The 26,603-nt window shown below is 46.1% G+C and overlaps 1 protein-coding gene across 1 annotated transcript in view; it reads left to right on the top strand.

Annotated features, from left to right (window-relative positions):
* Window positions 1–8,960: 8,960 nt before the first annotated feature.
* The window catches only part of acvr2aa (activin A receptor type 2Aa), a 98,709-nt gene continuing 81,066 nt past the window's right edge, over window positions 8,961–26,603 (top strand). Inside the window, exon 1 of the mRNA XM_084314377.1 lies at window positions 8,961–10,385. Within this exon, the coding sequence (XP_084170503.1) occupies window positions 10,331–10,385 (55 nt within the window). The 5' untranslated portion in view covers window positions 8,961–10,330. The remainder of the gene's footprint in view (window positions 10,386–26,603) is intronic.

The following is a 26,603-nucleotide window of genomic DNA, read 5'->3' as shown; positions in this document are numbered from 1 at the left end:
CGAGGTGTGGCCAGCAATAGTAACCCATCCCATTTCCATTCAAATCCAACCTACACATCAGACCAAAACAAAATATGTAAACAAAGTGCAATACAAAGCGGGGCTCTTTTGCCTAGAGGTCACTGTTTGTGAGATCGATCCTTCAAGAGCCGAGGAAGCGAGTCAACAGTGATGTATTTTTAGCCAGAATGCATTGTGATTTTTTGTTGTTGTTTGACTGAACAAAGACTTGTGTAAGTAAACAACCAATATCAAGATAATTATAATACTCCTAGACAAAAATCAACTTATCTGTGATATCTTCTGACTCATTACTTGTTACCCAGTGCCAAGGGGAAGTGAAGGAGGGCATGGCAAATGTCTATTGAAATGTAGGTGTGTCGTGCAATTTCACAGGTCAAAGTTGAACTAATTTGAACTTTGACCAAAGCAAGTGATGCAGCATTCCTTCGCAACAGAAGGCAAAAGATGTGCCACAATTGTGTGTGGTTGTGAATGGCAGTGAATGACATAATGAAAAACATTTGTGCAAAGGTGACTGTGCCATTAGTATTGGGGCTATATGGTGGTTGTTACTTGTCTTTTGTGAAAGTTAAACAAAATGTGAATATTATGATAATGCATAAGAATTGTTGGCAAGTCAATGGGTTCCTCTAGCATATCTTAAAGAAAAACACACAAAAAAAACACTAACATTCTAGTTCCTTCTGTATAGTAAACTATGTGTGAGGATTGGCTTGTTCCCCGCCACACGCTCCTTCAAGGTACTGTGTTGATTGGTGCATTCCCCGCCACACGCTTCTGGAGCGATTACCAGTTCCATCACGCACATGTCGTAGTTTGTGATTAGCGCTCCAGAGGCTTCATATACTGGGACCTTCTTTCAATCGTTGTCGGTCGTTTTGAATACTACTGCTTCTGCCTGCCTTCCCCCCGTTGTTGTGCCTTGTCTACTTTCCCTCCAGGACATCTTTGGATCGCCGCTGGTGAATATCTTGATCCTCTGTTTGGAGCTGCGCCTCATTGCCCGCTTTACGCGTTTGCGCTTTGGTGAGTTTTGGAACCAAACCCTTTTGGATTATCTGTTTTTGTGTGTTTGGATAACACTGAAGAAGTACCGTTTTGTTTTGTACTGGACTCAGCTAAATTGTGTGTTTGGATAACACTGAAGAAGTACCGTTTTGTTTTTGTACTGGACTCAGCTAACTTGTGTGTAGTTTACACTGAAGATCAAGTCACTTGTATTTCATACTGGACTCAGCTAAGGGAGGACTGAACTGCACTGCCTCTGTGTACTGTTGGACTGTTGTTGATCTCTCTCTCTCTCTCTCCGTTTCCACTCCGAGTTGGAGCTGGGAGTATCTGCAGAGCCGCAACGGCGTCTACGCCGATTCCCCACCTATAACACCGGGAGGATCTGCAGAGCCGCAGACAACTCTGCCGAAGGCATTCTCCTTTTTTGTTGTTCAGAATTGTTACTCGACTCTTTTTGATTCTGTAAATAAATACGCCCTAGTGTTTGGCTAACTCTGAACTACTTGTCTGTGCCGTGCTGTTGAGGTCGGTTTCAAACCCTAACATTACGACCCGACCATGACGACCTCAGCCGACACAGACAGAGTCAGAACAGCGTTGGCGGTCCAGATAGAATTAACCAACCACCACAGCCTACAGTTAGGTGCGGCTGCGGCTGCTGTACAGGAGCTCCGAGCCCAGGTCCTGCCTATTCAGGAGTCCCTTGGCTCTCTGGCTACCCTGCAGACAGCCCAGGGTAATCAGCAGGCTGATATTCTTCACCAATTGCAAACTCTGAGTGAGGCATTTAACGCCCTGCTTGTAACCCCACCTGCTTCAGGAGTCTCGGCCAGAGCACCACCCGCAGCCGTGGCGGGCCCCACGCCTCCCGATCCCGCACCTCGGGAGCCCCGTCACTCCGAACAACGGTTGTTCAATGGTAACTTCGAGGATTGTGCCACATTCATCATGCAATGTGAGTTGGTTTTTCTTCATCAACCCAGCCGATTCACTTCAGAGGGAGCCCGAGTGACTTACATGACTAACCTGCTCTCAGGCCGGGCAGCACAGTGGGTTACTGCCTCCTGGGCAATGGGGGCTGATTTTTGTTTTTCCTACCCAGACTTCGTGGCAGAGCTCCGCAGGGTTTTCCACCACCCAGCCCGTGGCCAGGACCCAGGAGCTCGGTTGGGCACCTTCCGGCAGGGCAGTGGCGGGGGAGTTCAGACTGGCCGCAACGGAGAGCGGTTGGAACGATCAAGCGCTTCGTCTCACCTTCATGAGGGGGCTCAACGACGCTGTAAGGGACCAGCTCGTGACCCGTGAGGAACCTGAGTCCCTCGAGGACCTATTCAGCCTCGCCATTCGCATCGACGGACGCCTCCGGGAGAGAAGGCGTGAGAGAGCCCGACTGGGACCTCCAGAAGTTCCCCAGACCCCCCGCACTCGTGACGGTACTGCGGTCCGTCCTGCTCCCACCACGACTGGTGGTTCCTTCCCCTCCCGTTCGGTGCCCGAGGAGGAACCCATGCAGCTGGGACGCTCACACCTTAGCCCGGCTGAACGGGAGGACAGGTTCAGGTCCGGCCTTTGCCTCTACTGCGGCCGGGATGGGCACCGTATCTCCAACTGCCCCACCCGGCCAAAAGACCAGGCTCGCCGGGACCCCGGGAGATCCTGGTGAGCCGTTTTTCTCGTTCCCAGAACCGTGCACCACCTAGCCGTCTGATGAGCGTCACCCTGGCCTGGGCGGACCAACGGGCGACGGTGGAGGCACTCATTGACTCAGGTGCTGACGAGAGTTTCCTGGATTTCGAGTTTGCTACCCAGGCCAACATTCCGCTAGAGGACCTCATGAGACCCTTGGAGGTGTTCGCGTTGGACCAACACCGCCTGGCTGACATCACTCAACGCACCTGTCCAGTCCTTCTCACCATTGCTGGTAACCACGTTGAGAGACTCCAGTTTTGTATCACCCTCTTGTCCCAGTAGTCCTGGGCAGGCCCTGGCTCGCGCTGCATGAGCCCCACATCACCTGGTCCTCCGGTACCATCAGGGGGTGGAGCTCCGCCTGTCATGCCCAGTGTCTTCAGGCGGCGTCCTGTCCCTCGCCCCGGAGCCCCCTTTGTGAGCCGCCCCTGGACCTCTCGACTATACCCCCCGAGTACCACGACCTCGAGGAGGTTTTCAGTAAGTCCCGGGCTCAGGCCCTTCCGCCTCACCGGCCTTACGACTGTGCCATCGACCTCCGCTCAGGGGCTCCCCTTCCCGGCAGCCGCCTCTACAGTCTGACCGTCCCTGAGAAGGCAGCGATGGATCGATATATCTCTGAGTCCTTGGAAGCAGGCCTCATTCGGCCTTCCTCCTCCCCAGTGGCGGCCGGTTTCTTCTTTGTTGGGAAGAAGGACGGAGACCTTCGACCCTGCATCGACTATCGCCAGCTCAACGAGATCACCATTAAGAACAAGTACCCTCTTCCTCTCATGAACTCCACCTTCGAGCCTCTCACCCAGGCTACCGTCTTTACCAAGCTGGACCTCCGGAGTGCCTACCATCTGGTCCGTATCCGAGAGGGCGATGAGTGGAAGACCGCCTTCAAGACTCCCAGGGGCCACTACGAGTACCTGGTAATGCCGTTCGGCCTCACCAACGCTCCGGCGGTATTCCAGGCGCTCATGAACGACGTCCTTCGTGACATGCTGGAGGAGTTTGTGGTGGTATACCTAGAAGACATCCTCATTTTCTCCAAGACCCTCGAGGAACACATCCAGCATGTCCGCCGTGTGCTGGAGCGCCTCCTCCACAATCGGCTCTTCGTCAAGGCAGAGAAGTGCCGATTTCACTCCGACTCCGTTGATTACCTGGGCTTCATCGTGGAGAGGGGCTTGACCCGAGCTGACCCTCGCAAGATCCGGGCCGTGGAGGAGTGGCCGGGACCCACCTCTCGGAAGGAGTTACAGAGCTTCCTCGGGTTCGCCAACTTCTACCGAAGATTCATCCGGAACTACAGCCAGATGGCGGAACCACTTACCAGGCTAACCTCTCCCGCCCTGCCGTTCGACTGGTCCCCAGCGGCGTGTGCTGCGTTCCGTTCCCTCAAGAAGAGGTTCACCACCGCCCCGGTCTTGCTCCATCCAGACCCCAAGAGACAGTTCATCGTAGAGGTGGACGCCTCGGATACTGGACTAGGGGCTATCTTATCTCAGCGGTCGGCAACGGACCAGAAGGTACATCCGTGCACCTTCTACTCACGTCGTTTCCTCCCTGCCGAGAGGAACTATGACATCGGCAATCGGGAGCTGCTGGCGGTTGTGGCTGCCATGGAGGAGTGGCGTCATTGGCTAGAGGGGGCCGAGGAGCCATTCACCATTTGGACGGACCACAAGAACTTGACGTACATCCGTGCTTCCAAGCGCCTCAACGGCCGGCAGGCAAGATGGGCCAGCTTCCTCAGTCGGTTCGACTTCTCGCTGACTTTTCGCCCTGGTTCCCGCAACACGAAGGCCGACTCCCTGTCCCGGTTACACTCCAAGGGGGCTCCAACCACTGAGGACCCGACTCCCATCCTCCCAGAGGCCAGGGTGGTGGGAGTGGTCACCTTGGGCATCGAGGGCGTGGTAAGGCGTGCCCTACGCTTCCATCACGCTCCAGGCAATGTACCTGTTCATCGCCTCTTCGTCCCCGACTCAGTCCGGTCCCGGGTCCTCCAGTGGGGCCATACCAGCCGGTTCCACCCAGGCGTTCATCGCACGTTCTCCTTCCTGGCTTGTCGATTCTGGTGGCCCACCATGAGGAACGACGTCAAGGAGTTCATACTGGCCTGCGCGGTCTGCGCCCGCAGCAAGGCCTCCCACCAGGCACCCTCCGGGCTATTGCAGCCGCTTCCCATTCCGAGCCGCCCTTGGTCCCATGTGGCGTTGGACTTCGTCACGGGTCTTCCTTCTTCCCAGGGGAACACGTGCCTACTGACCGTGGTGGATCGGTTCAGCAAGGGGGTTCACCTCGTGGCCCTTCCCAAGCTTCCCTCGGTGGCCGAGACGGCGGACCTCCTGACACGCCACGTGTTCCGCCTCCATGGTTTTCCCCAGGACGTCGTCTCGGACCGGGGGCCCCAGTTCACCTCCCAGGTATGGCGGGCTTTCTGCAAGGGATTGGGGGCAACGGTCAGTCTTTCCTCTGGTTATCATCCCCAGACTAACGGACAAACGGAGAGGATGAACCAGAGCGTGGAGTCTGCTCTTCGGTGTGTGGCTGCCGAGAAACCCGCTTCTTGGAGCCGGTTCCTTCCCTGGGTCGAGTACTCCATCAACTCCATGGTCAGTTCCGCCACCGGCCTCTCACCTTTTGAAATATCCCTGGGCTACCAACCCCCTCTTTTCCCTGCACAGGAGTCGGAGGTGGCAGTTCCCTCCGTACAGGACCATCTCGACCGGTGCCGTCGTGTCTGGGAGATCGCCAGGACTGCGCTGCTCCGGTCATCGGAGCGCGCCAGTCGTGGGGCTGACCGGCGCCGGGTCCCTGCGCCGACGTACCACCCTGGGCAGAGGGTGTGGCTGTCCGCAAAGGACCTTCCGCTTCGGTCCTCGGCCAAGAAGCTTAACCCCCGGTTCGTCGGTCCTTTTGAGGTTCTGAAGGTACTCAGTCCGGCGGCGGTGAGTCTTAAGCTTCCTGCGTCCATGCGCATTCACCCCGTTTTCCATGTGTCCCGGGTTAAGCCTGTCTCTCTCAGTCCCCTGATGCCTCCTGCTCCGGACCCGCCTCCTCCCGAGATGGTGGACGGACATCCCCAGTGGCAGGTCCGCCGGCTGATGGGCGTCCGATGGCGGGGTCGGGGGTTCCAGTACCTGGTGGACTGGGAGGGATACGGCCCGGAGGAACGGAGCTGGGTCTCCCGCCAGCTCATCATGGACCCCGGCCTGATCACCGACTTCCATCGTTCCCATCCAGACGAGCCGGGTCGGGCTGGTCGCCGGGTGGCTCCCATGGAGGGGGGGGTACTGTGAGGATTGGCTCGTTCCCCGCCACACGCTCCTTCAAGGTACTGTGTTGATTGGTGCATTCCCCGCCACACGCTTCTGGAGCGATTACCAGTTCCATCACGCACCTGTCGTAGTTTGTGATTAGCGCTCCAGAGGCTTCATATACTGGGACCTTCTTTCAATCGTTGTCGGGTCGTTTTGAATACTACTGCTTCTGCCTGCCTTCCCCCCGTTGTTGTGCCTCGTCTACTTTCCCTCCAGGACATCTTTGGATCGCCGCTGGTGAATATCTTGATCATCCGTTTGGAGCTGCGCCTCGTTGCCCGCTTTACGCGTTTGCGCTTTGGTGAGTTTTGGAACCAAACCATTTTGGATTATCTGTTTTTGTGTGTTTGGATAACACTGAAGAAGTACCGTTTTTGTTTTGCACTGGACTCAGCTAAATTGTGTGTTTGGATAACACTGAAGAAGTACCGTTTTGTTTTGTACTGGACTCAGCTAAATTGTGTGTTTGGATAACACTGAAGAAGTACCGTTTTGTTTTTGTACTGGACTCAGCTAACTTGTGTGTAGTTTACACCGAAGATCAAGTCACTTGTATTTCATACTGGACTCAGCTAAGGGAGGACTGAACTGCACTGCCTCTGTGTACTGTTGGACTGTTGTTGATCTCTCTCTCTCTCTCCGTTTCCACTCCGAGTTGGAGCTGGGAGTATCTGCAGAGCCGCAGACAACTCTGCCGAAGGCATTCTCCTTTTTTGTTGTTCAGAATTGTTACTTGACTCTTTTTTATTCTGTAAATAAATACGCCCTAGTGTTTGGCTAACTCTGAACTACCTGTCTGTGCCGTGCTGTTGAGGTCGGTTTCAAACCCTAACACTATGCTCTCAAATGGTTAGGAAGTTGTTTGGAAGTTGCTATTTGGATCTTTCAGAGACATGCTAAACCCCATTGTTACAGGTTGAAAAAACCCTCAGCTCGGAACTAGGCAAAATCTGCATATGGCTCGCTGATAACAAACTATCATTACACATGGGCAAAACAGAGTCCATTCTCTTCGGTTCAAATAACAAACTCAGCAAGACCGACGGCTTCTCAGTTACAGTGGGTGACAATATTGTCACAAGGAAAGAAGAAATTACCTGGGTTCCATCCTAGAGGCAAATCTTTCCTGTGACAAAATGTCATCCAATGTAATAAAAAAAGTCAACCAACGAACTCGATTCTTGTACCGGATCTCCTCACTGGTAAACAAGAATACCCTGAAGACTCTGGCAGGAGCACTCATTCAAGGGTACTACGACTATGCTTGCACCTCATGGTACCAAAGCACCTCAAAGGCGCTAAAAACAAAATTACAAACATCTCAAAACAAACTGGTCAGACTACTGCTTGACCTTACTCCTAGAACCCACCTCACCCCTGCCCACTTTGACAACCTAGGATGGCTTAGAGTAGACGACAGAGTACAGCAACTTGCAATGGGCCTGGTCTACAAGATACACTACACGACCAAGGTACCCATGTACATGTCAAAATACTTCCCAAAGGTCAGTGAATACCACGATCACAACACCAGAGGGAGCTCCACAAATCATGTTAAACCCAGATTCGGCTCAAACAAGGGACTAAACACGTTTCGCAATTATGCCACATCAATGTGGAACGCCCTACCCAAAGCTGTAAAGGAATGTACCCACTTTCAAAAATACTCTCAAAGAACACCTACGGGAGACTGCAATTCGAAACTGGCCCCTGTAAATGTCCTAACCCAACCCCCTCCAATGTACAGTAAATGACCAAGTATGTTTTGTCAATATTCCAATGTACAGTTTTGCTTGTACAGTTGTACAGTGTCCCCCACCCACCCACCCCTCCTACCCAACCCCCCCCCCCACCCCACCCACCCAACCACCTCCAATGTACAGTCCCCCCCCCACCCCACCTACCCAACCTCCTCCAATGTACAGTTTCTACGTCAAATGTACTCTCTTTTCAGGACTCTTTTTGTATCACAAACAGTACTGTATTTGCAAATCTGGTATGTCATAAATGTATAGATGTAGCAGTACTGTCTATCTGTATGTCATATGTATGTCATATGTTATGATGAATTGAAAATGGGGGACCCTGATGTAAACAAGACGAAAGTATTTCTCTGGTCTGCATCCCCTTAACAATTGTATCATATGTATTGAGCTGTACTGTACTGTACCCATTCTGCAATCTGTTAATAAAGTTTTCAATCAATCAATCAATCAATCAATCAATCAATCAATCAATCAATCAATCAATCAATCAATTCATTTGCACTAATGCTAAAAGCTACTTCAAATCCCTCAATAATCAAAACACTGATCCCAGTGCTTTTTGGACAATATACCTTTTTTGAACTGTTTCTTTAATTCTACAACTTTTCATAACCTCCGCCCCCCCCCCCCACCACGCGCGCGCGCACACACACACACACACACGCACACACACACACACACTGCATTAGCTGCATTCACTGTATATTTAGTCTCAGTATATGCAAAGTTGATCAACCTGTTTACTCAAATGTGCAATCAAATATCACATCTACTAAAAAACAATACATTTGATTTGATCTAGATAAGCCATCGAAATATAACCGTTTCATAATTATATATATATAGATGGTTCAGCCAGGTCAGGACTAGTAGAATGCACAATCATAATAATAATAATAATCAGCATAGCATACCAGTGGGCGTGTCCCTTCGCCCTGTCGTTCAAGTGTCACGTGGTCACAAGCAGGAACAACACATACCTCACACTTGATTGGTAGACGAGTAACAGGCGCGAGCTAATTCGACGCACCCGATTGGACACCCTGCGTGCCGCTCACCGTGTGTTCCCTCCCTCCCCACATTAGCGTCAGTGACAGATGAGTGTGGAGGGAGGAGAGAAAAAAAACAAAAACAATCCGCGAGCGTACGAGCGGCCATCTTGGCGTACAGTCGCACAAGGAGGAGAGGGGGAATGTGAGAATACCGACTGTGGGAATCGCGAAAGAAGGGAAATAAAAACCTCAAACATAAAATAATAAGGATACACGACGGAAGGCGGATATATAATATATGTCTTTATTGCGTGAGAAGAACCTCTTTCGGTTGTAGTAGCCTGTTACCTGCTGCTTCTTTGGTCGAGGAGTGAGGGGAGTCGGTCGGAATCAAAGCAGCTAGCTAACAGTTAGCTCTGGAGCTACTAGCTAGTTATGGATCCATGGTCGCCACCATCAGCGCTGCTGTAACTCGGAAGGACTTTCGACTTTGAATTGCGTGGACTGTGGTGACTTGTATCAAAGCAGCACCTCGCTGCTGGGACGTTCATTTTTAGATGTTTTTGTGTTAGACAAGATAGAATGGTATAAGTCCAGACATGTGTGGGGGGCCTATAGTTGGAACATTGCTTTTTAGGAGGGTCGGTGTCAACTTTCCTTCTTCGGATTGACCGGTTGAAAAAAAAAAGTGGAATGTTTTCCAAATGGGAAAGAAGGGTTAGTTGTTGGAGCAAGACGAGTCCCATTTGTACCTTGACCCTAACTCCCTTGCTGCGGGCGCCATAGTTGTAAACATTCGTTTCGATTGATCAGTGGCAGTTTTTTCCCTTTTTCTTTCTTTTGAAGCAAAGCAATCTATGCAAATCCACATGACAATGTTATTATTATTGATGAGGATGCTGTCGATGTCCTTCTTTCGGACGAGGCTGGTTTGAGGAGGGCTGCCCTCTCTTTTCAGTGACCTCGATAGCCCATATGCAATTAATTGCATAACTTGACAATGAAACTGCCTTGTTTATGGTTAGTCGGCATATTCTATTGTCTTTGATCTTGGGCGGCCCTGGAACTCACAAATGCATGATGAACACTGAGATACAATGCATTATTGTTGTGCTTTTTTGAGCAACCTCTGCAAGTTGGTGTAGCTTTATAGGCCTATTGAAGATCAACCGACATATGTTTTTGTTGCTGAACTATCTCCTGGAATCTTATCCCGACAAGAAATTCTTTTTTTTATGACACTGTTGACTTTATTTTTTTCTCCAATTGTTGTTTTGAGTCCCCATGGGGTTATTTCTCATACATGAACTGTTTTAATGCCGAGGACTGAATCGGATCTGGATGCCATCATCAACGCAAACGTTTATCCTGCTCCATGTTGCAGCAGGCACCGCTGATCTTTCAATCACTCGTTTGATACTACAGCCTCTATAAATCAAACAGAAAAGACATTATAGGTTGGACGTTAATCCTTGGACGAGTCGTCGCTTCGGGATTTAATCTAAAGAAAAGGATTTGTCATTTGATCGGAAAAATGGGATCAGCAACTAAACTGGCATTCAGCGTTTTCCTGATCTCCTGTTCCTCAGGTGGGTTTGTTTGTGCATGATGATGAAGCGTGGCCTATATGATTAACTCTGCATGAAACTAATTTTTACAAAGAGATCGAGTAACGTTATTTAGAATGGGAGGAGGTATACTGAACTGAATCAGAGTGCATGAATATGAGTGACACACTACCCCGACGTTACCACCGCCTTGCCTCGGGTCCTGTGACGCTGAGGAGCGATCGAATGCATTGCTCTAGAAAAAAAAATCAAGCAGGGCTTTTCCTCTAAACTCTAAAACATCAGGCCTACCTCCGAGGAAAACCTGCCACATGCACAGTATAGTATTGACATTGTACTACATTTTGAGTTAGTTTCATCCAGTGAGATAATTGGAAGTGAATTATGGCCTCCTTGGTGGAACACAGGCAGTGTATATTTGTGTGTGTGTGCGCGCATGTGATTGAGAGCAGGGAGTTGTATAATGCATGTTGTGCAATGATTAATGCATTGTGTGCTTTGCATGCAATGTCAAAACTGCTGCATATTTAATCTAGCCGATTCCTCATACAAATCCTCTACTAGATTATGCAGCGATATAAGAATAAACATCCGAGGCTGAAGCAAAGTAGCAAGTCCAGTGGTCTAAAGGGGTCAAAGGGCAAACTGGCTCCATATAAATACCAAAGGTGTATTTAATATCCTTTGCCCGTTTGTTTAGTCTCCTGTTTAGTTTAATTAAAATAAAGGTCTGGGATATTCAGCCTTTTGTGGTTGTGTGCAGGTCTTGTTTGAAATAACCAGCCTCCCACCTGTGTTGACTGCACTGTGTGAGCTGCAAGCTATTAGACAGGGTCAATTTTCAGAAAATCATAACCCTGAAGGCATTTCGTGTTTATTTTAGGTACACACCATTTCTAGGCGTATTAAGGGGTGCTGAATCCAAATCTGCTGTATACCAAGCTCAAAAATGTCAAACAAGGCCTCAAAATTGAGAAATCCAACATGGCCGCCAGCACCAGGCCCTCTCTCCACAAAAACAGGTGCTAAACCCACATTTCTTATTCTACTGACATGAAACTTTGCACAGAACATCTGCACCTATGGAGGAAGAAGGTAGGAATATAGCTGTGGTGCAACCATGAGAGTAACAGGGTGTTTTGACTGTCTAACTGTAATCTTTGTATAGGCGAGGATACAAAAATGACATTTCTTCAGTGTTTGCAGGAATACTGCAGCAATTTGGTAATACTATACAGTGTGGGACACCAGCATTGGAATCCACCAAGTCTTAGCTTTCTTCAGGTACCAAGTCTATGCAAGTAGCTCTTATAAATCTGGATATATAAGCATTTTAATGTAAGCATGCTGTTTTAGGCGAATTTTCAAAAAATAAATGGTGGGGCTTAATGAGTTAAGTGTGACTACACAAGGTACAAACCTGAATTAAATGTGCTTTTGTAAGTTTTCTTACATGGGGGATCCAAAGCCATATTCAGATTTATATCTCTGCTGTATACCAGGCTCAACATTTTCAAATAAGGCCTCAAAATTGAGAAACCCAACATGGCCGCCAGCGCCAGTCTGAAATCTATTTAAGTGCATATCTTTTTGACTAAACAAGGTAGAAACATGAATGAAATGTGTTTTTATATGTTTGCATACATGAGGAATTTAAAATCATATCCTGATTTTAGATCAGTTGTGAAAATGTTGCTTGAAACTCATATTTATAGCAGAAACGGTGGTCGTTATTGATGCATAACTCATCAACCAAATAAAAAAGAAAAGCAGGATGATCCCAGGCCATGGATTTATTCATCAAACTCTTTTCTCTTGCATTATTTTAATCAACATGCCATTTATGCAAATTATATAGTCCTTAATATTTGTACAGTAGCTTATGTACAGTAATTTATTGTCGGTCATCAATCGTATTCAGGCAGGTGTCGCAGGTGTCTTGCAGTTGCATGATTCATCCAATGCCACTTTTCCTGAATAGAATAGAATAAAATAAAATAAAAAGATTATTTTACCATATCAATATAAGTGAATGTACGTTTGAATACTTGTTACAGTAATCCTTACAGTGACAGCTTATTCACACTCTTCCTCAGTGTTCCGGCAGGTGTTGACTTTCTTACAATTGCATGCTTCGATACATGCCATGTGACTCTTCCTGAATAGAATAGAGTAGAAGAGAATTGAAAGATTATAGCCATCTCTCGTACAAGTATATTCGAACACATGATACAATTGTCCTTACAGTGATTTATTCTGTTCCTTCATTCCTTTTTTTCTCTCTGTTATAGGCATATGTTCACAATTCTGTTACAGTCTAGAGTATACAGTCTTGCAGGTGGATATGCTCTACCACATCATAGTTTTACAATCTAATAACATTGATCACTATCAGCTAATCCTTCATACATACCTGCAGCTGCAGCGTTGGCTGAGGCACTCCTTGGTACACCCACATGAAGTGAACTCCCTGCAGGCTTTAGGCATGGGTGGCAGAAAGAGTAGCTGTGGCACTAGCTGTCCTTCCTTGTGTATCCACCCCATTTCATCAACAGGAGGAAGATCAGGGTGTGGCAGGTGAGCTTGGTTCCAGATGCTTGCTTGATAGTGTGAGCGCATGATGTGGAACTTCACTGCATCCGAGGTTGGTGGCAGAGTCTCTTGTGGACGGCCTTTGCAGAATAACTTGACTCTTGCTTTGTTGCACGTATCCACCTCAGGCACACCATAGATCTTGCAGATGAATCTCTCTGTTGATGTCACAAGATCTTCTGTGAAAGGGCCCATCCCAAGGCCAGCAAGATCAGTGTGATGGTGCTCGAACACCTGCCAGGCTGTTTTCTTTCCATGACCACTGAACTGGGACACACTGTCACATCCGGTGAGGGCATGGAAGGCAAGGATTGTGTCCAGTTGATCATCAGATAGTAGCTTTCTAATGTCATGTACTGGAAAATATTTTGGATCCTTTGATGTCCCAGCTTTCATGTAGAGATGCGTACATCGGATCCTGTCATAGTGAGCCAAGAGTAGAAGCAGCACATCTGTGTCACGCGCTGACACGACGATTGTTTCCATTGGAGCCTGGATGCAGTGTAAAATCAGTTGTGTATCAGCTTCCTCATGGTCAGCACTCAGAGAGGAGACTTCAAGATCTGGATCTGTTGACTTGACGGTTGTCGCTTCAGCAAACCCCCCTGATACTACAACTACAGGTTCATCATCCGGGCTGTGTTCTATCAGGTGGTTTGAGAGTAGTTGAGCGAGATCTGATTTGTTGTCTTCAAGGGCCATGAAGCTCGACCAATCGGCAGGAAGTGGAACAGACTTGTTTTTGATTTCACGACGTACTGGTCTGTGGCGCTGTTTGCGTTTCACCCTTGTGCCTGTTTTGATGGATTGGTCATGGTATCTGTCAAAGACGACATCTACCCTCTGGTATTTTGCTCCCATCTTCAACACGGTGTCAGTGAACTTGTTGGCATAGTCACCAAATGTTGTAGTGTCAGGTGGCTTTCCGAGTGCCATTACCAGAGCTTGGCCATCAATGACCAGGCAGCTGGGTCCCTGAAGGGTAAGATCTGCAGGGATTTTAACTTGTTTCGTCAGTATATTTGCTAACACAGACTTGTTGGTGGAATGTAGACTCCCATTAGTTGTGGCCAGAGATGGCGGGATGGGCATGAGCTCATGCTGGAGAATATTGTCAAGGTCTACCTTACGACCTGCTCTGTAAGCTGTGATGAGCCTTTGTAGAATCTGCCTGTCCACTTTGATGGTGTTTTGCTTGTTCTTAGAAAGTTGCACAACTTCATACAAAGAGGCAAATGTCTTGGCTTTGTTCTTTCGAATGGGTGATTTCAGGTTCAGGTGCTGGTCACTATCTGGAGGTTCACACAAACGTTTGTCCACAAACATGTTCAGTTGTGCCTGTCCAAGGTGTTCTGCGCCAAGTAGGGATTCTTGAATCTCCGGTGTGACTACGTCCTTGTTGATTATGTTTCTCAGTGTGTCACCCCCATCTTGAAACACTCCGTGCTCTTTCAATGACACACAGAGTCTGCTTTCATCAGTGTCGTCTCTCTCCATTCTACTCTTTGTGCACTCGGTGTGTGTGTACACATCGTCTTCTTCGTCTGTTGTCAGTCTCAGCATTGTTGTTGTCTGAGAAGCTATGACTGTTCTCAGATTATATGACAGTCTCCATCTCCTGAGGGATGTTTCTATTCTGGTGATTCCTACCAAGCCTCCACTCTTTTTTCCTGTAGCATTGAGCCACTCTGTACTTTGATCCGCTGAAACCTGATTGAAGTGTCGATCACTGCGTTTTACAACGAAGTTGCCTCTCTGAAACTCGAGGAGGATTTCTGGTGGGAGAGCAGACATCTCAGCCAGGTACACAGTACCCCACCGGGCGTAGTTGATATGATTGTACCTGAAGAAGAAGGGCAGCATACGTTTGAAAGCATACAGGTGGAGATCCCACAATCCATCACGTTGTGCTCGTGTAAAGTAGAGTAGGATGCTGACCATAGTCATGTAGTCCCACCAGAATGCAGCGTTCGGGTCATCAACTACAAGCAATGCAGCAAACTCCTTCATGGGCTGCTGGAATCTGTCTGTAGAAAGTAAGTCGACCATCTGTGCGATGTCATCAGCAACTGTTGATTGGCAGAGATCTGTGAGCTCAGCTCTCAGGGTGACATCAACTCCATCCAGATATGCATAAAGCCGTGGGAGTAGTAGCTGCCAAAGAGCCTGCAGGGTAAGTTTGTGGGTCCTCATGGCACGTGCATACCCCTTTCCTGCCATGACATGCTGAGCAGCATTTGCTCCCAGAAGATCACACTTGACCCATAGCTCGCTCAGGCCAGAATCAGCCATGTGTTGTCCGATCACACCCAGGAAGTTCATGGAAATGTGAAGGCCTCCGAGGCAAGGGATAAGCACATCCTTGTATTCTTCTACTGACCACTTCAGTTCCAATAACTTCGGATAAAGTGCCTCGTCCACTGTGAGAATGACATGTTGTTGTTCCATTGATTTGGCGACATGGAGCACTCGCTTGACGACTGTGTTCAGTGTATCGAGTTCCGATGCAGGAGCCTGGATGATAGGTAGGTACCCTACTGTAGTTTTCTCTGGGTTGACTGTGCTTGCCTTTTCATTGAACAATGTCCAGGAAGGCATTGGTTTCTGAGATGTCCTGGACATGTGGAAAGCCATATCAGTAGCTTGTGCTTTCTGTGCTGCGGGACATTGCTCAGATGACTGTGTGAAACAGTCTGCTGCTATTACACCACTGAATGGGCGCTCTGTGATTCCTCTTTTTGGTGCAGGTATGATATCAGTCATTGCCTGGGGAATGTTGAGGGTTTCTGACTTGGAATGAAGATAAATCCCTTCCAGGAGATCACCTACAGGAGGACCACGTTGCCAGGCAGCCACTTGAGTGGCATGGAATGTCCCTTTTCCATCCAGAGTGTACTCGTTGATGTCGACATTGTCTGTTGAGAAATGAACAAAGTGCCCCCTTACTAGATTTAGTGGAACAACAGCACCGTCATCATCCATGGTCTCCAAGGTCTTCTTAGCCAATGCAGTATCAAGTTTGAGTACCTCACGGTAACTCATAACATGACCTGCCTGGTGAAACATGTTTACCAACTCTTTCGAACGTGTGGCTTGATGAAGGGTACTGGCCAGTCCTATGTGCTTCGGAGTGAGGAACTTGTCTCCACTGGCTGTGTACATAAGATCCTGTGCAATGCTGCGGACTCTAAGCTGTCGTTTGGCTGTGTTCTTATCATCATCAATATTGTCATCCTCCAGAAGGTGCTGACCACCTAGTAACAAGTTGAGGAACATGTAAAGGCTGTTGGGTATGCTGTCTATTGCTCTGTTTTCACTGATGTCTATCCCTTCTTGTTTGGGATGAGAGAGCATGTCCCTTCGGATCTGCAATGCTACATGCACCATGTTTAGGAACATATCTTGATCCTCATGTTGGAATGTAGGAATGACTCTCTCAATGTCTGCAGAGTCGTTTTTCACCATTGCTGATACTGGAATATGCCGGTATTTGGATGGAACCAAGACAGTACGAGGTTCATTTCGGGGCTGATCATGCAGTACAACAAAGTCGTATATGCCCTCAAGACGATCAGCTATTTGTTCCTTGAATGTGTTCCTTCTGCTCAGAAATCTAGATGGTATATCCAGTTGAGCCTCATTAGCGAGTGTATAGTACCGGTCCCACACATGTACAAGATCCAGAATATCCTCTTGCTTTGCTGATTGTTCAAGTTCTTGGCAAAGCCACTCCAATGGCATGTCTGTGCTCGTTAGTGACATTTCTTCCAGGCGTTTGGTCCTACGTTCGAACTTGGTCTTGCAAGTCTGGTGATAGCTCCCTTCTGCAGCAGTAAGATCATTTACACAAGCTAGTCGCACTATTAAGAATGAGTCATACTTTGCTGCTTGTAGTATTCTGCTACTGACTCTCAAATCTTGTATGTCATGTAGTGCTTCTTTACGAACTTCTTGGCAAAAGATACATTGCTTCCAATCCATTGGAGGGATTTTGCTGCGTAGCCTAACATTTTGCATAGTTGCTGTGGATGCACATGGCATTTCTTTGGCAATTTTCTTCGATCCAGCCTTCAACCTTTCAATTTTACCTTTATCCATGTATGGCGCTCGGCAATCCCTATGCCATAAGAAATGGTGAGGCAAGTCTCCTTGAAATATCTCTGTAAGTCGACTAGGTGCATCTAGAAAATTGTCATTATGTAATTTTGACCGGAGTTCTCTGATAGTGTTTGCTGACTGGAGGCCATCCTTACTAACTTCCATGAGCTTTTGCTTTTTGTCTTTCTGACAGATGATGCACAACTGCAGCTCCATTGACACTACACTTTCTGTCGCTTCAGCCATGGTTTCAGTCACCAATTGACTAATTCAAACCTATAAGAAGATTTGAACAATCTTAGGATAAGAATGCAAACTGTAAGACATATGTATTGATTTAGCTTGCTCATTAAGACAGAAACGTTAGCCTGTCGTAGTCTGGCCTCTAAGGCTGAGCCCGAATGTTCGAACGTCCGAACATATTAAAAAAAATAATAAAAAATTAAATGTTTTTTTCCTTTATTTTTTTTTTATTATTATTAGAAACGAAGGTTCAAACATTTGTTTGAAAAACCCTGACGAAGTTCGAATCCCAAAAACAGGGTTCGGGGACAGCCTTACTGGCCTTGTGAGATCACAGTAACATTAGCTAGTGACTAGCTAATCCCAGCTAAAAACTTGCTGACTAATGTTAGCAGCTAACAGGTAAAGTCAGCCAGCCTCAGCCTCTTGAATGAATGAATGAATGAATGAAAACTTTATTTAACAGATTGCAGAATGGGTACAATACAGTACGGCTCAATACATACAATTGTTAAGGGGATGCAGACCTGAGAAAGACGTTTGTCTTGTTTCCATCAGGGTCCCCCATTTTCAATTCATATAGACATATATGACATACATGACATACAGATAGTCAGTACTGCTACATCTATACATTTATGACATACCAGATTTGCAAATACAGTACTGTTTGTGATACAGAAGGAGTCAAGAAAAGGGAGTATATACATTTGACGTAGAAACTGTACATTGGAGGTTGGGTGGGGGGGGTTGGGTACATTGGGATATTGACAACCATACTGGGTAATTTACATTGGAGGTGGTTGGGGGGGGGGGGGGCGGGGGGCATACTGTATAAACAAGTAACACTGTACATTGAGGGGGGGGGGGGAGGAGACACTGTCCAAACAAACACAATTGTACATTGAACTATTGACAAAACCATACTAGGTAAATGACTGTACATTGGAGGGGGTTGGAATGATTGGGTTAGGATATTTACAGGGGCCAGTGTTGAATTGCAGTCTCCCGTAGGTGTCCCTTGAGAGAGGTTTTGAAAGTGGGTAGTGATCCACATTCCTTTACAGCTTTGGGTAGGGCGTTCCACATTGATGTGGCATAATTGCGAAACGTGTTTAGTCCCTTATTTGAGCCGAATCTGGGTTTGACATGATTTGTGGAGCTCCCTCTGGTGTTGTGATCGTGGTATTCACTGACCTTTGGGAAGTATTTTGACATGTACATGGGTACCTTGGTCGTGTAGTGTATCTTGTAGACCAGGCCCATTGCAAGTTGTTGTACTCTGTCGTCTACTCTAAGCCATCCTAGGTTGTCGAAGTGGGCAGGGGTGAGGTGGGTTCTAGGAGTAAGGTCAAGCAGTAGTCTGACCAGTTTGTTTTGAGATGTTTGTAATTTTGTTTTTAGCGCCTTTGAGGTGCTTTGGTACCATGAGGTGCAAGCATAGTCGTAGTACCCCTGAATGAGTGCTCCTGCCAGAGTCTTCAGGGTGTTCTTGTTTACCAGAGAGGAGATCCGGTACAAGAATCGAGTTCGTTGGTTGACTTTTTTTATTACATTGGATGCCATTTTGTCACAGGAGAGATTAGCCTCTAGGATGGACCCCAGGTAGGTAATTTCATCTTTCCTTGTGACAATATTGTCACCCACTGTAACTGAGAAGCCGTCGGTCTTCTGTGAGAAGTGTAAGGCTAGGCTTCTTTCTGAGATCTAAATATGATAAAAAGCTACAATTATTTACACATCAGACACTACAATCACTTAACATAAAATGTCAAATTATCACATCAAAACAATAGCCATGACTTTACCTAGGTAACAGCTGTTATCTGTCCCATAGCAGAGCAGCCATTCTTTGAGAGGTGAAGGTGAAGTGCATGTTGGGAGGGACATGTGGATGGAGAAGGGGGCAGGGGTTGATAGTGGGGATGCAAAGGTTCCATCACAGCACATCTGCCAAATTCTTTTGGAAATAATAACAATAGCTGAGAAATTATTCATAGTTACAATTATTTTTTCACTATCTATATCATAATGAGATATAAATCTGAATATGGCATCGGATCCCCCATGTAAGAAAACTTACAAAAGCACATTTAATTCAGGTTTGTACCTTGTGTAGTCACACTTAACTAAGCCCCACCATTTATTTTTTGAAAATTCGCCTAAAACAGCATGCTTACATTAAAATGCTTATATATCCAGATTTATAAGAGCTACTTGCATAAACTTGGTACCTGAAGAAAGCTAAGACTTGGGGGATTCCAATGCTGGTGTCCCACACTGTATAGTTATTACCAAATTGCTGCAGTATTCCTGCAAACACTGAAGAAATGTCATTTTTGTATCCTCGCCTATACAAAGATTACAGTTAGACAGTCAAAAACACCCTGTTACTCTCATGGTTGCACCACAGCTATATTCCTACCTTCTTCCTCCATAGGTGCAGATGTTCTGTGCAAAGTTTCATGTCAGTAGAATAAGAAATGTGGGTTTAGCACCTGTTTTTGTGGAGAGAGGGCCTGGTGCTGGCGGCCATGTTGGATTTCTCAATTTTCAGGCCTTGTTTGACATTTTTGAGCTTGGTATACAGCAGATTTGGATTCAGCACCCCTTAATACTCCTAGAAATGGTGTGTACCTAAAATAAACACGAAATGCCTTCAGCACTTTATACAAGCACATTTTCTGAAATTCTGCCTAGTCTATATCTCATTTGCAGAGTTTAGAAGGGGGGTGTGAGAAGGAAAGACTCGAGTCATCTTTAGGACTCGAAGCTCCATTGATTTATCATTAGTCAAAGTGGATAGTAAAGTGAGGCCCAATCCACAGATATGAGATTGAAGATCTGCTGCTGCTCTACCTGGCCTGGACTTCCACCCGGATTGAGAGATCATTGTCACATTCCTCAACTAGAGTTGTTCCGATACCGATACCAGTATCGGAAAAGCCGCCGATACTGGCTAAAATGCTGGTATCGGTATCGGCGAGTACCCTCTAATGCTGCGCTCCGATACCATATGACGTAATTTATCAACAACACTGTGGTCTGTTGAGTAAGCATTATAAAACAAACGTGTGCTTAATCGATTAAAGTGTCAATGACATTTGTCATTTTAACAGCAGATACTTTCTTAAATGTCATCGTCCTGACAGAGCGGTGTTGACGGGGAGCTCATGGGTTCGCTTGGTGGCTGGTGTTATTAGCATTGAACAGCTAACCGAAAGCTAGCTTTAACATTACCTTGGCTAAAGTTGGGGCTATTCATATAATCCAGCAATAATGGCTGCAGACCTGCAAGCAAAGTACAGCAAGTTGGCAAAGGAGTATTCGTTAAATCACAATGTCACCAGTAACGTTACAGTCTTTTCATATACCGGCAGCTCATGCTATGCTAACTTGGCTCACGTTGACGTTGTCATTGAGACCACCTCGCGTACACAATTAATGACATGTTGCGGACAGCCATATCGGTGACAATGTTTAGCTTTTAGTGCCAAATGATAAGAGTCTGAGGCGGAGTCTCAAAAGAGAATGTTGAATATTTATTGTGCAAAAATCACAACAGATCCGACTGCTACTGAAACGGAGCCTTGTAGACAGACTGAGTAGGGTATATCTGCAGAGCCAGTGGGTAGCGAGTGCAGCAACGTATAATGTCCGTGTGGATCATTGGAGTAGGGTATATCTGCAGTGCTGAAGCCCCATACTCATTGATTAATGATACTAATACAAATCTATACAATCACCTGTTGTTGAATAAATACCATTACTTTCTAGTTATTACTAAAAAACAGTATATATAAAACAGTATTTGTTAAAAAAAAAAAAATTATATTTATAAAAAATGTATATAATATATATATATTTTTTTAATTTATGTTAGCCCCTTTCGTGACTTTCGGTTTGCAAGCCTGGGGCTTTTGTGACCGGAGTCACTTGCTCACACGCCCCGATTACCCAGTAGAGAAACGACCAAGCGTCATCAAGGGGCTCGCGGTGTGTCAAGAATACATCAGATCTGAATTTCAAAGATACCCAGCGTACAATATGGGTCTAACACAGCTTCACGATGGGGTCTGGAAGCTCGGAGTTGCTGATAAACATTTTAAATCATTTTCATAAAACGAGTGTACTCACAGGGCGAACCTTGGCAAAATGGCTGGTGCGTCCAGCGATCACTGCACTCCCTATCGGTCCCTGTTGGTCATTACAACAATACACAGGAGACGCGCTCAGCAGATTCTACCCTGTAATGGCCTATAGGTAATGACCAACAGGGACCGATAGGGAGCGCAGTGATTGCTAAATGCACCAGGCATGCGACAAGGAAAGTTGCAGAAGGAGAAGACGCCATCTTGCTGCCAGAGTTCGCTGTGAGTAGCACTTGTGTTTCCCAACAATGTTTTAAACTGTTTATTGGCAACTCCGAGCTTCCAGACCCCATCGTGAAGCTGTGTTAGACCCATATTGTACGCTGGGTATCTTTGAAATTCAGATCTGATGTATTCTTGACACACCGCGAGCCCCTTGATGACGCTTGGTCGTTTCTCTACTGGGTAATCGGGGCGTGTGAGCAAGTGACTCCGGTCACAAAAGCCCCAGGCTTGCAAACCGAAAGTCACGAAAGGGGCTAAATTTATGTATGCACTGGTATCGGATAAGTATCGGTATCGGCCGATACCCAAAGCTTAGGTATCGGAATCGGATCGGAAAGGAAAAAATGGTATCGGAACAGACCTCAACCCACTGCTACTTGAAGTCTGAGCTTGAACCATGTAGAGCACACTATGGATCTGCTATATTCTAGCACCATATACAGAGAGGAGGCAGTGGCTATACAAAACAAATAGCTACTAGGTGCTACTAGGTGCGCAAAGCCTATTGGTTTTTACAGAGGGCAAGTTTCGAACTTGTTGCGATTTTGATGGTAGATAGTGTTCTTGGTAGTCACACATTGACTTGTATGAGTGTGTGTGTGTGTGTGTGTGTGCACGAGAGTGCATGTGCATTTACTGGATGATGTTGGTGTGTTGACATAAAGTGAGCTGCATGGTGGGAATGCTCGCCAACCAAAGGAAGTACAGTTTGCATGAAATCATTCATCATTTCCGCTTATCTGATTGGCCACACATCATCCCATCACTATTTTCTAATCTTAGGAATCATATCAACTTGTGTTACTTGCTGCTTATTGACTACGGTAGGTTTCCATTGTCTTTTTGATTGACCGGTATCAAGGTATCAAGGATAACTATCGTCCTATCTCCAAAACTATCATGCCTAGCCAAAGCACTGGAGACCTTGGTAAACAACCAATTAAAAACCTTTTTCTCAAGTTGCTAAGTACTCACCATCAGGTTTCAGAGCAAATCATAGTACTATTACAGCTGTTACTTTGGTCACTAATGACATTATTTCAGCCCTGGACAATGGGAAGTGTAACTGAGGGGTACAATTCCCTGACTGTATTACTAGATATGATACTTACTACCACTACCTTTGTACTTAATATTCGGCCACCCAGTACACGGCATAAATATATTATCATAAACACTCTCACGTAGATGAAACGGATCCAACACAAATGTACGAAGTCGAAGTATGCGTTTATTACTACACAGCAATGGTGTGTAGAGCAAGCACTTAATCACTTAATTACATTTATGAATTGAAATAGTATGCACTTTTATGGCAAAGAGTATTCGTCGGTATATCAATAGAGAATGTCCAATCTCTGATGGCGCAGGTGGTAAATATACGACCTGGAATAGTTAAGGAATAACAGCAATGATACTTTAATGATTATATACTAGATACACTAAGGGGGGGTTAATCCGGTCGCTTGTAAGCCGACAGGAGTAGGAGGGGGGCGGGGGTAGAATCCGGCTGCCTCGTCCGGCCAAGGGTATCCCAGGTGAACCCACTGTAGTGCCGTTCAATGCGCCGGCGATCCTTGGACCACAGATGAAAGCAGGTGGACTCTTTGTGGGCCGGCTCTCTCCGGTCTGCAAGACCTCGTCTTGCAGAGCGTCTCCTCACCTTGCGTCCTCTCCAGGGGGGGGGGTTCCAACACACGGCAGTGTCGGGGGTCTTTATCCATGGAATAATCAAAGTATACAAAGCATAATCCGTGCCTGGGAAGGCGGGCTGTCGTCGGTAGAATAATCCGGTATACAGGTCCACTCGCTCGTCGGCTCTGGGGCTCCTCGGGTGCAGCTTCACATGGGGTCAACCACCCTGGGTAAGCAGCCAGTTCTCTGCCCGAAACGATGGGGTACTGACTACGGTAGTATTCTCACCGCACGAAGCACTATATATTAACAGACTATTATTAGCTTAATAGACTACGTCCAACTCGACGATATAGTGCCAAATATGACTATTCAAATATTAATATACACGATGTCTCAATACCGATGGTAGGCGAACTTGGCCTTACTCCCACACGTGGCGTCGCGGGGAGGCTTTACGTCTGTGACTCTATTGGAGGGTAAGAAACTGGACTGAAAAGAAAGTCCTACTTTAGTAGCGCAGTATATATACGCACTATGAACAAATAGTCCCATTAGTGGTGCGGTAGCCAGATTCCTACGCGGAACTAGGACTTGTTCGTACATGTGGAGCGGTACGTTTGAACTGGGTCTGAGGGGTATGGCAGCCTGGCACCAAGGTCTCGACCAATAGTAGAATGGAGGCTATTATGGGATGTTCAGTAGGCTAGAATGGATATTCAATGCATATTGTACAAGGAATATACAAGGGATATCAGGGAATATTAGAGAATATACAAATACAATTAAATATATATATATAAATAAATATATATATTCGGTTTAATCTGGCCCTTCACAACAGGAAGCATTGTGCAGTTCTCTTTGTAGACCTCTCAAAGGCGTTTGATACAGTAGACCATCACTTGCTTTTGAATAGTCTAGCTAGCATTGGCCTGGATAAAGCCGCTTGTGCTTGGTTTCAGGACTATTTATCTTCAAGGTGTCAATCTGTGAATTCAGGTAACTTTCAATCTGATTTCCTGCCATTGTCTAAGGGTGTACCACAGGGTTCGGTATTGGGGCCGGTCCTCTTTACAATCTATATTAATGATATTGTTTCTAGTCTTTCAGCACTAGCAGGTTGTCAGGCTCATCTTTATGCGGATGATACAGTTGTCTACTGCATTGCGGATACTGTTCAGGAAGCTATTGTGAACTTGCAGCTTGCGTTTGACACTCTCCAAAATGCTCTAGCTAAGCTCAAGTTAGTGCTTAATGCTAGTAAAACCATGTCTATGATGTTTTCTAGAGCCAGGGTTATAGATTATGACATGCTACACCTAACAACAGCAAATGGTTTGTATATTGAAAGAGTTAGTGAGTATAAATATCTTGGTATATGGCTGGATGATAAACTTTCTTTTAAATTCCATATAGATAACCTAGCTACAAAATTACGGCAAAAGATTGGTTTCTTGTACCGTAACCGTGCTAGTTTTCCTAAGTTCTGTAGGAAAAGAATTATACAGGCTGTTTTTGTCAATATTGGACTATGGTGATGTCATTTACAGGCATGCGTCGCCGTCTGCGTCTACATTAAGGCCTTTGGATTCTGCCTACCACTCCGCCCTAAGATTTATTACGGGTGACAAATATGATACTCACCATTGTCTTTTGTATGAGAGGGTAGGCTGGCCATCTCTCTCGTTGCGACGTAGTTATCATGGGTATCTTTTTATCTACAAAGCAATTATTGGCAAACTTCCACCTTTATATTACATCTTTGTTGGTCTGGAGTGCTGTCACCTACCAAACTCGTTCGAATGATCGGCTTGTGCTCAGGGTGCCTCGAGTTCGGTCTGAGCTTGGAAAATCTGCCTTCTCCTACGATGCTCCATACACATGGAATACCCTGCAAAAGACTCTAAAGCTCGGAACATTCCCGTCATTCATGGAGTTTAAAGGCATTGCGCTTGACTTATGTACTGAATCATGTAATTGTTTTTAATCCATCATTGTAGTAATTGTAATTCATTGTAATTATTAACTGTTATGATATTTGTGTCCTTTGTTAACTCGTCATCACTGTAAATGAGGGAAACCTCAGTGCTTTCACAAGTATAAATAAAGGTTTGAAATGAAATGAAAGTGGAAGTTCTCTGAATAGGTGAAAACCAGCCCAATGTGGCTACTGGGTGGTTTGGTTTCCCCTCTTAACTTGACGTGTCTATTTTTAAATGCAAAGCACTTCTTGACTTCTATTACCGGCAATGTCACTGATTCACTCACTCATTCAGTCACAGATTCAGTCAGTCATTCACTGTTGTGTCAAACAGCATCGTTGTTTACAAAGAGTAAAATGGTCTGGTAAAAGTGAAGTGGCTCGGATGCTTTCTTGTTGTCCAAAATACTCCTGGTGGGTGTTACACTTGATGGGAGATTCTTGAATTGTGGTGACAAACCAGCTAATTGGCAAACCAGTGTGTCAAGTCAAGTCAAGAGTTTTATTTGTCACGGCATACAAGTATACAATGAAATGCGGGAATACAATGAAATGCAATGTGTATAGGTGAACTAAGTATTTAAATTGGCTATAGTATTTGGTGATAAGAGTGCTTTGCCAAAATACTCCTGGTGGGTATTTCACTTGATGGGTGAGTGTAATTGTGGAGACAAACCTTCTAATAAAGTATTAGGCTATATATCATGCTATTATAATCTCTCTTATAACATACCTCACAGACTATTTTTCCTCAAACATACAACAAATACCCCCCCTGCCTGCCAACATTTGCATCAAACTGACAACAGCAATTGATCTCTAATGTAGGCTACATCTTTCAAATTTGTTTGCACTAATTGCTTTGGTTCCATGGCTATGTAGTAAACATGACTAAAATGTATGCATCACCACCAGCTAAACAAATCCCTCAGTGTGGTTTTCTTCTCAGTGTAGAATAGTGATTTCATGTTGCCTACATGTTTTCATACTGACTGACCTTTACATTGACCCACGCTTTAGCGACCCACTACAATGTTTATATCTCGCCTACCGTGTCAGTGGAGTGTGAGGCACAGTACAACACAGCCTGCAGCTCCCCCAGTAATGCCTGTGAGTGACACTTCGCATAGTGTCCCCCCCCCCCTTTACGAGTAATACACGATCATTTGAGTATAGCATGCGATCAATCGATCTGGATTTTTCTTAAAAATGCCCATGTGTCCTTGTTATGATGGGATTTTATGAAAGATAGTTCTCAGACCTAAGTACAAAGTCAACTTTTCAAGGTCACTGTGCCCTGAGAGGGACGTT

This window comes from Notolepis coatsorum (genome assembly GCF_963971535.1).
Source record: "Notolepis coatsorum genome assembly, chromosome: 5".
Lineage (NCBI taxonomy): Eukaryota > Metazoa > Chordata > Actinopteri > Aulopiformes > Paralepididae > Notolepis > Notolepis coatsorum.
The sequence above is the reverse complement of the archived record's forward strand: the minus strand, read 5'-3'. Positions and strand labels throughout refer to the sequence as shown.